This window comes from Strix uralensis, chromosome 23 (assembly GCF_047716275.1).
Source record: "Strix uralensis isolate ZFMK-TIS-50842 chromosome 23, bStrUra1, whole genome shotgun sequence".
NCBI classification, from domain to species: Eukaryota; Metazoa; Chordata; class Aves; order Strigiformes; family Strigidae; genus Strix; species Strix uralensis.
Window position 1 is genome coordinate 9,437,261 of NC_133994.1, and position 13,178 is coordinate 9,450,438.

General features: G+C 57.7%; 1 protein-coding gene across 3 annotated transcripts in view; it reads left to right on the forward strand.

Annotated features, from left to right (window-relative positions):
* The first annotated feature begins 558 nt into the window (after positions 1-558).
* Positions 559-13,178, forward strand: part of EPHB2 (EPH receptor B2) — a 144,365-nt gene continuing 131,745 nt past the window's right edge. For all 3 annotated transcript variants that reach the window (XM_074892588.1, XM_074892589.1, XM_074892590.1), the window contains exon 1: positions 559-737. In XM_074892588.1, coding sequence (XP_074748689.1) covers positions 674-737 — 64 coding nt within the window. In that variant the 5' untranslated portion in view covers positions 559-673. The remainder of the gene's footprint in view (positions 738-13,178) is intronic.

Genomic DNA, 13,178 nt, shown 5'->3' on the forward strand with positions numbered 1-13,178 from the left:
TCCGCCGCCGTCGCCCCTCCCGGGACGCCCCACGCCCGCCCCGGCGGGCAGCGGCGGGGGCCAGGCGGAGCCCCCCCGGATGGAGGAGGGATGCTCAGCCCGGGGCCGCCGGGCCGGAGCGGGGCTGCGGGCGGTGGGAAGGGCGGAGGCGGGGGCATCCCTCCGGGAACACCTCCCCGCCCCCCCGCTCCCCCCTCCGCTCCCCCCTCCCCGGTTTTTGCGGCGCGCAGTCAACCCCGGCGAGGAAGATTTGGGCTGAAATCACGGCTTTCTCTGGATGATCGACAGCTCCGGGAGAAACCATCGGCGGGCGGGGGGAGCCGCCGCCCGCCGCCCGCCCGCCGCCCGCCCGCCGCGCCGCCGGCCCCCCGCCGCCCCCCGTCCCGCCGCCGCCCGCCCGCCGCCGCCGCCCGCCGCCCGCCGCCCCCGCCGGCAGCGCGGCGCCCGGGGCGCGGGGGGGGCGGCGCGGGGCGCTCCCCCGCGCGGCGGCGGCGGTGGCTCGGCCCGGCCGCGGCGGCGGGGCCGGCGGTGCGCTCCGTGCCCGCGGCCGTGCCCGCGCCGGCGGCGGCCCCAGCGAGGGGGCTCGGCTCTGCGCTCCGCCGCTCCGCCGCTCCCCCGCCGCCCCCATGGAGCGCCGGCCGCGCCGCCTCTGAAGCCCGGCCCGGCGCGCACCATGGGGCCGCTGTGGCTCTGCTGCCTGCCCCTCGCGCTCCTGCCCCTGCTCGCCGCCGTGGAAGGTAAGGGGGGGCCGCGGGGGGCGGGGGCCCTTCTGGGGCAGGGCGAGCCCCCCCCCCGGGGTTTTTTTCTTTCGCCCTTTTTTTGAAGGGGGGGGGTGGCACTTTACGCGCTACCCCCCCCCACCACCTCCTCCTCCTCCCCGCCGCACCCCTTCCGCAGCGCTGGAGGGGAGGCGAAGTTTTGGGGAAGTGCTGCCCCAGCTGGAGGTGTTGCCGCCGGAGCCCGGTGCGGAGCTGAGGGCCCCTCGTGTGTCGTCGTGTCCCCCCCCCCCCCCCACGCCCCGTCCCCAGACCCTCCCGCTCGCCGCGTTGCCCTTCTCTCCGCCATCCCCATCGCCAAGGCTGGGCACCCCCGCGGCAGGTCCCCGGGTGCCGGTTGGGTACCGCGGAGCCTCCGTCCTAGGGATGCCCGGGCTCTGCCACGCCGTGCCCGCTGCTGGCGGCTGGGAGAGGCTTTGGGGCGCACCTCGGCAAGGCCTTGCCGGCATCCTGGAGCTCAGGGCCGGCTCCCCGTTGGCGGTGTGGCTTTTCCCGGCGGCCCCGGGAGGAGCTGGGCTGCCCGCCGGGTTCCCGGTGCTCAGACAAAGCAGAGCCAGGCGGCAGGTGGGAGCTCCTGCGGGCTGGGTGCGCGGGGAAGGCGCTGGGTGGGAGCCCGCTGGTGGGCTCTGGGCAAGGGGGCGACTCGTCTTCCCGCTCCCCGAGCCCACCTCAGCCGTGCCTGGTGCCTCCAGCCCGCCGGCTGCACGGGCACCCCGGGATGCGACGGAGAACTGGGCTGGGCAAGGTGTCAGGCCAAAAAACCGGCTCATCCCGGAGCAGCGCGGTCCACGGGTTATCTGCCCGTCGTGCGAGGGCCGTGGACAAGGCGGCGAGGTGCCGGGGTGGCTCTGCCATCCCCCCGGCTTGGCTGGGCTGGCGGGCAGGCTGGGCGGCCACGGTTGGCCTTGGGCGTGGAGGCGCCGGGCGGTGGGAGCTGCACGGACGGTGTTTGTCTGGAACATGGATGAGGCACCATTTATTAAGTTGGAGTTTTGGGAGATGACTCATGGGTTGGCCAGCTATACATCGTGATATTTACAATATGGGAGCTTGGCATAAATAGGACTATTTACGTTGCAGCGGAGAGCGCTAGCCAGCTATGCTATTCGAATGATCCCAGTATGTTTTTAATTAGGGGGGGGGGGAGGGTTGGGGCGATGAGCCTGTTTGTGGGAGCATACATGTCCACGTGGGACATTGGCCTGATCAGCTGGCGGCGTTGACACTTACAACGGGGTTTGTGCTTGGCCAGTGGGGCCCGAGCGGGCTTGGCCGTGCGGAGCTGGTGCTGCTGACTACGGCGTGGGAGGGAGCTGGGCACCTTGTGTAGGGATGGGGTGACATCTCCACCCGCCCTGCCCTTCCTGCACGCCGAGAGGACCTGCCAGATGGTGCTGGGGGGTCGGTGACCAGCTCTTGCTTGAAGACGTGGGTGACCTTCCCACCGTCATGGCGGGAGCAGCGGGGACTGCGTGCATGGGTGCCTGGGCTCATCCCAAGGGATGGGGAATAAACATCCCGGGGATGAGAGGGCGGCCAGAGCTGGCAGGGGGCTTCACCCGCCCGAGATGATCACCGTAAGATGATCCATGGATGGGGACGCTCCCAGGGAGATGGCTGACGGCAGCCCCTCACCGTGCTTCCAGCGACCGTTCCCGTCTGGGGCTGAACACGTTGATTTGGGTTCAGTGGGGTCCCCCCCACGCCCCTGCTGTTGCCTCCTGCCTTGCTGTGTGTGTGTGTCGCAGGTTTGCGATGGCGGCTCATGGTGCTGGTGTGGGTAACCAGCTACCGTGTCCCAGCCCTTCCATCCTTGCAAAGGCCACTGGCGAGCTGGTCAGGTGAAAGCACGTGGGATGCCGCTCCCCAGGCACCTCTGCTCCTTCCTCCCCTCTGGGAGCTGCCTCTTCCCGGGGCTCCCTGGATGCTTGGATGCAGCATCCATCTGCATCTCTGGATGCTCTGGGCCCTGTTGGTGTGGGCAGACTGACTCAACAGCAGCCGCTGGCTGAGGAGGCAGTGGCTGGACCCCGCCGCATCCCCCCAGCCACAGGGCACCTCTGTGGCCACACTCTCTGCACGGCCACCACCAGCTCCGGCAAATTCCCAGGGCCAAAATGGGGACAAAAAAGGCTCGTTCAGGGGAAAAGCGCATCCTGGTTATTTGCCCGGGGATCCTGCCTCTTGAGTCCTGTTTTCAGCTCTGCTACAGAGCTTTTCTGTAATGCTGGTAATTTCACTTGTCTCCTCTGTGCCTCAGTTTTCCTAATTACAAGGCGTAAAATAATACAAGCGTCTTTCCCAAGGGAGCCGTGAGGTTTTGTTAATGAACATGACAAAGTGCTTTGGGATCCGTGGTTGAAAGTGCAGCCTTAGCCAGTGCGCCTGTGTGTGGGGTGTTTATTTATCTACATGCTTTATATTTCTCTGTACGCTATATATTCACTTGCATTTAACAAACCTTAATTAGAAACAAAGCCGATAGGGAAGGAAATATAAACAGGAGTGTGCATGAAAATTGGAAGTTGATTACTCACTGGCCAGCAGAATGCATGTCTCGGGCTCGGGAGGAAAGGCTGTTTGGTTAAAACCGGCTCTGTTAAAAGGAAATGTGTAAAGAACGTAAAGCATAAATCAGTATGGAAAACAGGGAGGTGGATGACAATGTACATAAAGCAGAGGTTAAGAATTGTGTACAGTTGTTAAGGCAGTTGCAAGGTAATGTATCTGCAGCTGAGAAAGTTCAGGCTTATAAAAGGAAAGTTTTTGTGTGTTTTTTTTTTTTTTTAAAAAAAAAAACCAAAACCAGAAAGTCAAGAACAAAGGAGTCCTGGAAGGGTCTGGATCCCACACCGGTTGGTAACAGTGCTGCTATCACTAACGGCTCCTCTTTGTATTCCCGCTGGCATATGCCGCGAGTGTATCTGGAGTACTGATACTTCCGAGGTATTTTTGGGGAGAGCTAGGAAGGACGCTTAGATATTTTAAAATCAACAGCCCAGCTAACTCATGTGCGAGGGGGGAAGAAAACCCCGAAGGCGCACTTCACCCAGTTGGAGTTAACTTTTCATAAACCTTGCGGCACTGGCAAGTTTCCCGAGGGCTGGAGGAAAGCCAGCCATGTGCCAAAAAATGCAAAAGAAGAAACGAGATGGCCCTAATATCTGTGAGGGTGCAGGCAGCCCAGGAGCTGGCACACGGAGGCAGCGGCAGGCTCTGATGGGTGAGGGAGAACTGCCCGATGCGACTTGTGCTGGGAAGCAGCATCATGGGCGAGGGGACTCGGTGTCGAGCATCCTTCTGTGCCGGGTGGTTGTGACCTGAGCCCGGCCTTGGGCTTGGAGAGGGATGCTGGGGTGGGAGGGCCACGTCCTCTCCTGGGGTGGGCATCCCTGGGGCGTGCTGTGGCTGAAGCGCTGGACACAAACACCCATTTCTGAGCAAGCTGGATTCAGGACCTTTGTGTTTCTGTGTAGTTAATAATATATTATAATGTACACAATCTATATTATGCATTTATTATATTGCACACATGTACATAACACATAGTATATTGTATTTTATGTATACTATAATGTATTTTAGTGTTAAAATACGGTCACCTCTCTTGTACACATGGTTGTGACCCGCTGCTGAGCGCCTCTGCAGCCTCCTCCAGGGCCAGGGGCGGTGTGGGGGGGGCATGCCAGCGAACACAGGGCTTGGTTTGTGCCTCATTGTGTCTGGCTTCACGGTCTCAGTGGAGGAAGACTTTAGCCATCTCTTTGGGGTTACGGGTCACACTAGGGCTGTTGCTTTGACTTTGGTGCTCTAGGGAGGTTGCATGTGCCCAGGATGTGCCAGGACCATAGGAGCTGTGGGAGCATCTCAGCGAGCCCAGCGTGCTCCAGAGGGATGCAGCAGAGCAGCAGGTCCAGGGATCTGTCTGTGTTTGAATTCCAGATCTGCAAATGCTGTCCTGAGTCTGGGCTGGAAATGAATTTATCACAAATGGGACTGAGGTGCAGAGCAGACACCATGGTTTCGGGTCAGCCCTGTGCTTCCTGTCTCCCTGCCCCTGCCTCCCCTCCCCATCCCTGTATCCTGGGTTAATTTTTGACAAGGTGCATTCTTTACATCCGCCTGCCCTTTGCCTTACTGGGGCAGCAACCAGGGGAGAAAACTCCTTTTGGAGACCAAATGGGTTTAAACATTCGTGTAGCTGCCGTTGCAGCTCTGCTCCTCCGCTTTTCCCAGGTGGGAGCAGCAGTTACTCCTGATCCCTGCTGTATTTCCAGCTTCTCTGGGTGATAAAAGCTGAGGGAATGGATGCTCGAGGGACATGTCAAGGGGACAGGGCTGTAGGGGATGAGGTCTCAGGGCTGATGTGGCCATTCATGGCTCCCAGCTCCTTGGGACACCCTACAGAGGGATCTGGGGATGCGAAGGGGATGTGGGTGTGCCTTGGGGATGCTGCCAAGGGGTTTTGGGGCTGTCCCCCGAGGATGGGAGCAGCAGCCCCCTTTGCAGACAGGCTGAGGATCTGCCTGCACTAGTCAGCAGCCGTTTGTGTACACATACCTGAGCTGGCTGTAAAGAGGGGTGGGCACCAGTGGGGCTGTGGAACCTGCCTGAGGAGCTGGGTAAATACTGGATGCTGAGATACCTCCCGAGGCCTGAGTGCTTTTGTGCGAGTGCAGCCGGAGCTGTGATAAATGAGAGCCTGAGCCCACGCTCCTGCCCCAACACGCGCCCACTCCTGACAGACCGACCCTGCTGAGATGGGTGCTTGTGCGTGGGGCTGTCTGGGAGTGGGTGCAGGATTCCCATCCCACAGAAAGTCCTTTCTTACCAAGAAAGACCCCCGTCGGCTCCCATCCTGGTTTGCAATCCCTCCCAAACCTGGCTTTCAGTTTGCAGAGACGCCAGAGCGAAGCACGACTGCCCGTTGGATCGCGTCAGGATGGGGGTAGCGGGGAGATCCTCGGAGGCAAAAGTTCAGCTGTTAGATAAGGGGGTAACGGCAGGGCCTCCCGCGATAAGGTGCTGACGTGTGGCGTGGGCGGGGGGGACAGGGAGGGGGTTGGGAGGGGGCTCTGCCCTGGCTGGTACCCAGGGATGCAGGGAGCACGGGGAGGGAGTATTGCTGGGGATGCTGGAGGTGGGCAGGGACTCCCTGGGGGTCATGAAGCGGTTGCTGGGGGGGTGCAGGGAAGGAGAGGTGCCCCAGGGGGATGATGTCCAGGGATATATTGATACCGATTTATATCAATGTCGGGTGTTTCAGGAACGTGCTGGATAGATGGAGTCTGTGCCAGGGTGCAGGCACAGGGGTGGCTGTGTGGGGTGTGCTGCCCCCCCTCCCCTCCATCCAAAGCAGGACGGAGGCGAAGGAGTAAGTGAGGATCATGCCGTGCTGTCCGCCCCTCCCTGAATTCCCGTGCTCGGGGATGAAGGGAGCCGCGTTAGGTCTCTGCTGAGCCTCTGACCTGACTTGAAGCACCGATTCCCAGACGTTAAGGGAGATGAAACAGGCCATGAGGGCAGAAAACACACCTGTAATTGTGGATGGTCCATGCCTTCGTAAATGTCATGTAGGGGCATTATTCAGAAATTATAGTTTTAGTGACTGTGAATAATCGCGGCTCTTCAGAAAGCCCGTGAGAGGACGATCTCTTGATTTAGACCCGAGCATCATGTGTGATGTGGTGCAAAGCATGAGGCTGGCTCCGTGGGAGCAGGTTCAGTCTCCCAGCGGACACGAGAAGGGGCTGGTGAGCTCCAAAATTTGGTTAAGCTTTATCAGTCAGTCTAATAAATTATGTTCTTTCCACCTTACTTCTCTTAGAGACAGACCATTGCATCCATAAAATGGTCAGCACTTAAAAATACTGCATAGTAACATTTTGTAAGTAAGGCAAAGTGAAGGAGCTCGCCGAAAGTGCAACTAACGTAGTAAATACTTGCACATGATGTAGGAAGTGATATTAAAGCTCAGTATAAATGCACGTAGCTGTTTAACTTATGAGGATTTATTTATTTTTTTTTTAAATCTTGATTAAATGGCAAGTTGAAGGAGGTCGCTGGAGGTAAAAAGCTGTTCTTCAGAAAATGGAAGTGGTGTCTAAAAGGGGAAAAATAGAAAAAAAATCAGAAACTGTGGCATGGTGAATGTAAAACCATATATGGCAGGCTGAGAGGAGTTTGAAAAATAACTTGTGAGAAGAAATTAATTATCCCTCCAAGTTCCTCCTCAGCAAATGAGAATTGGGAGGTTAAACGTGACCAGGATGGAGCGCTTGGGAAGATGGGGAACGACTTTAGTGTCCCCGCAAATGGCCGCAGCCAAGGGGACTCCTGCCAAGGAGTTTTCCTTCCCAGGGCAGGGCTGAGAGACTGCCCTGAAGTCACGGCCCAGGAGCTTATATTTTAAAATAAATTGGTAAAATGAATATTTGGGCCAGAGCAAATGGGATGAGCATCCTTTAAGAAGAGCTCCCTGGGTGATCCAGGAGAATCCAGAGCAGTAATTTTAGAGGAAGGGCTCTCTTATGGATTAAAATCTTAAAGAGGGGGAAACAAAGAGTCAGTTTTCCCACTGGACAGGGGTCAGTGTGAGGCTTGCGCTGTGCAATGTATTTATAAATGTGCTAGAAAGGGGTGGGAACTTGAAGGCGAGAAAGTTTGCAGATTATACAAAATTATTCAGGATGATAAAAACAACAGTTGTCTTTAAAATATTGTAAAAGGATCTCATGACACTGGATAACCAGGCTATAAAGTGGCAGATTAAATGTAGTCAGTGATGAATGAAAAGGGATTCACATGGAAAAAATTACCCTAAACCCATGCATGCACAGTGGCAGTCTTTAAATTACTTATTAGCATTTTAAGAAAGAGATCTTAAAGTCATTGTGGATGGCTCTTTGAAAGCATCAACTCAGAACTGGGAAAGGCTGGGAAAGAAGGGTGAGGATGCTTATACAGGAGAGGTACAGGGGTGGGGGGGCTTCAGGAAAAATGTAGGGGGGGGGGCACAGAGGTGCGTTGGACCACGGGAGGTGTGAAGAAAAGGGTGATGAAGGGGGGACGATTCATTATTTTATGTTTTTTCACTTGTTCTTGCAGCAGGTTTAAAACCAGGAGTGATGGAGGGCGGAGGCAGGAGAGTGTTGGGCAGGGTGAAGCCCACCCCTGCCCGTCCTGGGTCCCAGGGGTATCAGGAAGGCCTTGGTGCTGGGCTGCGGAATGCAGGGAGCTTTCTGCACCTCCTCGCTGAGCAGCGAGATGGGAGGGAAATCGGGAATCCCTTTGGCCCAGCCTCCTGTGACACATGTGGTGTTTGAGGTCTGTCCCAAAGGGAAAGGCATCTTCTTCAGGCTCTGGTGCTGGATGGCCGTGCTCAGTGGGGACCCCGCCACCCGCCCCAGCTCCCTGCTTGGCTTTTAAGACCATCTCCAGCTTCTGAGGCAAAGCGCTGGAGGGGTCCATGTCCCTCTGGGTGCTCATCGCCTTGGCCATGATGGGGGACCCTCCCGCCTTAGGCAGGCTCTTGGTTTTGGCAGGGTGACTGGGCCGGGGTAAGGTCCCCTGTGGGCACTCACCTTTGCCCTCCTTGGCGTTTCGGAGGGTGGGAGCATCTGGCTGGAGCTGGGGGGGGAGAGGAGCTACCCTCAGCCCTGGGTTCACCTGGGGGGGTGAAGGCTGGGTCTAGGGGAGGTGCTGGGCCCCTCACCCGCTGGCTGAGCGGGTCGGGGGGTGACGAGGGTGGCTGAGCGTGTGAACGTCCCCGCGTTGGAGGGGACGCCTTGAGCCACACGGGCTCCTGCTCAAAAGGCCAGACAAAGGGAACAATGGGCTCTGCAGCCGGGCTCCTGGGCAGCCTGCGGCTGGCTGTCGAGCCCCCGGCATGGGAGAGGAGGGGGAGGCGCTCGGGCTGGCCGCAAAGGGCTTAGTTCTCCTCTGCTCCCACCCAGGCTTTGGGGGCCACGGGAACACCCAGCCCGCAGCAGACTGGAGGACACGCTGTGTCCCAGGCGAGGGTTATCGCATGCCGAGCAGCTCACTGCCTGCGCCTAGCTAGGCCAGGCTTATTTGGGGTCCGTCTGCTCAGCAGCAGGCTGAAACGAGTGCTGCTCTGTGGGAAATGTCACCCCAACTCCCAAAACATGTCCCCAGAGTGTGTGGGGCCCTGCCAGAGCCTGGTGAGCTCTGGTTGCATGTCCTCGCTGTGGCTTGCAGGGACCCTTCTTGCGGGGGCTGGTGCTGTGAGGCAGAGGAGGAGGAGAGCCAGGGAGCACGAGGAAGGTTGAACAGGGGCTGGACCCTCCGCACCCCCTGTCCAGACCCTCTGTGAGCCTGGACAACTTCAGCAGAGGGATGCAGGAGAGAGAAGGCATCTCCATCCTCCACAGCTGTGGTGCACAAGGGTTGTGGGAAGCTGTGGATGAGAAGCTTCACATGCACTGTGGTGTAGGTGTGCAGGTTCTTCCTATCCCAGAGTCTCTTGGGACAAGGGAGGACCAATTGGAACACTCTGTCTTGGGCAGGGGACAGGGAGTCCTTGGATGCCCTGAAGATACCTGCAGGTGTGTGGCTGCTTTCACTGAAGAGTACGTGTCCTGCCAGGACCCATATCTCCCTCCAGGCATCATGGCTGGTACTCCTGGAGGGAGCTGGCAGCATCCTTCCCTGCCGCTGGCTCCCGTGAGCCTGCAGCTCTTTCTCCCTGGGTATGGACAAGGTGCAGCCCCTGCGAGTCTGGCTCCAAGCCTTTCTCTCATGAGATGCATCTTGTTCTTGCAAGCTCAGCTTTTTGCACGGCCAGTGTTTGAGCTGTTGGGTGGGAGTGATGGGACTCGGCAGCCTGACCCAGGGGGAGGGCTTGGTCCTAGAACGTGCCTGCTGACAATGCGTTTATCCTGTATCTACCACCTATTCTGAGGATGTGTGCGAAGAAGCTGTTTGTGGTCTTGAATAAGAGCTAGGGGCGCTTCGGACTGACAAATACATGTGTAGCTGGTCTGAGGCAAGGTGTGGTAGAAAGTCTGCTGAAGATCAGGTTTGGGCCAGCTAAACGAGTTGAGTGCAGCAGAGGGGAGGTTGAAGAAGCCCCGGGACATCATGGAGAGGTTCATGTGGTGGTGGGTGGCTGCAAGTGAGCCGGGTGGGGTGGGTTGACCCTGGCTGGATGCCATGTACCCACCAAAGTCACTCTATCACTCTCCCTCCTCAGCTGGACAGGAAAGAGAAAATACCATGATCTCATGGGAGATCATTCACCAATTACCGTCACAGGCAACACAGAGTTGACTTGGGGAAATTAGTTTAATTTATTACCAATCAAATCAGAGTAGGGTAATGAGAAATAAAACCAAATCTTAAAAACACCTTCCCCCCCACCCCTCCCTTCTTCCCGGGCTTAACTTTACTCCTGATTTTCTCTACCTCCTCTCCATCAGCGGCACAGGGGGACAGGGAACAGGGGTTGTGGTCAGTTCATCACACCTTGTTTCTGCCACTCCTTCCTCCTCAGGGAGAGGACTCCTCGTGCTCTTCCCCTGCTCCAGCGTCGGGTCCCTCCCATGGGAGACAGTCCTCCATGAACTTCTCCCATGTGAGTCCTTCCCACGGGGTGCAGCACTTCCCAAACCGCTCCAGCGTGGGTCTCCCACGGGGTCACCAGTCCTGCCAGCAAACCTGCTCCAGCGTGGGCTCCCCTCTCCACAGGGCCACAGCTCCTGCCAGGAGCCTGCTCCAGCATGGGCTTCCCACAGGGTCACAGCCTCCTTTGGGCATCCCCCTGCTCCAGCATGGGGTCCCCACGGACTGCAGGTAGAGATCTGCTCCACCGTGGACCTCCATGGGCTGAGGGGGACAGCCCGCCTCACTGTGGGCTGTACCGCAGGCTGCAGAGGAATCTCTTCTCCAGCACCTGGAGCACCTTCTCCCCTTCCTTCTTCACTGACCTTGGTGCCTGCAGAGTTGTTTCTCTCACATTTTCACTCCTCTCTCCGGCTGCAGTTGCACAGGTCTTTTTCCCCTTCTTCAGCACGTTCTCCCAGAGGCGCTACCACCATCGCTGAAGGGCTCAGCCTTGGCCAGTGGCGGGTCCCTCTTGGAGCCGCTGGCCTTGGCCTTGGCTCTGTCGGACATGGGGGAAGCTTCCAGCATCTTCTCATAGAAGCCACCCCTGTAGCCCCCCTGCTACCAAAACCTTGCCACGCAAAGCACACACGACACAGCACATGGCTGCCCCAGCCAGCGCACGTCACATGCCTGGGTGTGAGATGGGCCGGATCACGTGAGGGGTCACGTCTTGCCGTGCAGAGATGATGGTCACGTTTCATGATTTGCTTTGCTTGTAATCCTGTTTCCAGGCTCCACAACTGCAACTAGAAAACCTTTACGGTGGTTCCTCACTTAATAAATCTTTGCCTTGTTTTAAGTCTGTCTGGTTTCAGGGGACAAAACAAGCAGGAGAAGACTAGATATTAGGCTAGATATTAGACTAGATATTAGGAAGTATTTCTTTACAGAACGGGTTGTTGGGCGTTGGAATGGGCTGTCCAGGGAGGTGGTGGAGTCCCCATCCCTGGAGGTGTTCAAGAGGCAGGTTGACATAGCACTGAGGGATCTGGTGTAGTTGGGAACAGTCAGTGTGAGGTTAACGGTTGGACTAGATGATCTTCAAGGTCCTTTCCAACCGAGATGATTCTGTGATTCTGTGAGAAATGCGTGAACTGGGAGCAGCGTGGATGAGATAAAACAAGGTGTACAAGCTGGCTGGAGCGCGTTGCCTGCAGGGAGCGGGGCTGGCCAGGCTGCAGAGAGTTAATTGTCGCATGCCAGCTTTGAGGAAAGCATTTCCTGCTGATCTCTCCTGCAGGATCCCCGCCACCTCCAAGGTTGCTTGCTTGCCGAGTGCCCTTGCAGGTGGCTGAGCACTGGTTTCGCGTGCTCGTCCGTCCCCAGCCTTTGTACGCACGCCCTGGCACGCAAGCTGCACGCTGAGAGAGCACCTGCGTGTTAAATGCGAGCAGACACGTGGCTTCCTCACTGCTCTGGTGTAGAAACGGGTACAGCTCCAGGGGGCAAAGCAAACTAGTGATGTGGGGTTTTTTTTATTTTTCCCTGGCGAGCAGGGAGTGGCTGGTGCCTGGATGTGGGGAATGGCTGGTGGCAGGGTATTAACTGCCCGGTGCTGGAGTGTGTCGGATGGTGGGATGAGATGTCTGCCCCTCCGAGCTTGGCATGGGGCGTGAAGCTGTGGCAGCGGGGAGGGGGATTGAGGCAGGCAGAGCAGAGCAGCTCCACCAGGGACAGTTTGCAGCCAGGTTGGGCAAATGCATTCCCAGGGCAGAGCCTGGAGCTGCCCTGTCCAGGCTGAAACTGGGACAAAGCTCACTCCTTTAACTGCCTTACAGAGGGAGAGCTAGTCCCCATGTAACAGGGACCCTCCTGGGCTTCTCCCGTCCCCAGTGCGTGTTAGCACCGCTCTGGAGGCTCAGGAAAGATAAACACAGAAGTGTGCATGATGCCGTGTGGAAATCCCTTGACAGCAGACACATAGCAGAGCAGCGGGGCGCTGGCGTGGGCTGGAGGAGGAGGCAGTGCCAGCTGCTCTGGAGGGGAAGGTGTGCCGAGCATCCACGGGACTTGTCCCCAGTCGTCTGCTCAACCTTCGGGGAACCTCAGAGAGAGTCCTTGGACAGATGCAGAGCAGTCAGGAGCAGGGCAGGCACAGGAAAGGTGCTAATTAGGATGTTGGCAGCATTAGTAGGGGTTGGTGTCTGGCTAGTGGGAAGTGTTGAACAGGCAGCGCAGGGTCTGCTCTGTGTTGCGCTCGGTGTAAATCTCCAGGCAGTGGGCAGCTAGAGAGTCTGCGGCTGGGATGAGGCCAGCTCAGGTGTGTGCTGAAAACTGTCCTGGGATAGGTGAGCGCTGCTTTGAGTCCACCCGTGGCAGCTGGGCGATGGTTGGTGATGTGACTCTGTCGCAGGGGGGCCAGATCTGCTCCGAGCATCACCTCGTGGTGGGGAGATGCTGCCTTTGGGTGGCTGCGCTGCTGCTGCACAGAGCCAGTCCTTGATACACCTGGTTTTCTCCTCCTTGTGGCTCTTCACCTTTCATTTTCCAAGGCTGTAGGCGAGATGGAGAGCACAGAAGTTGGTAACAATGCTTATTTTTTTTTTTTGGTCTGATGTCAAACTCTTGTGCCTTCCTATTGAATAGCTGCCACTAGATTTTGCTGTGACTGACACCTGTTCTGACTGGAGAGCGACAGCTTTTGATAAACAGATCCTCTGGAAATGCTGAATTTACTGGCAGCTGCTCCCGTTTGTCGTCTGGTCTCTGTTCCTGGGTTTGGCTAAACTTTGCACTGCTCTGGGAGGTTGCTGATGCTCCTCCTTGGGTTGAGCA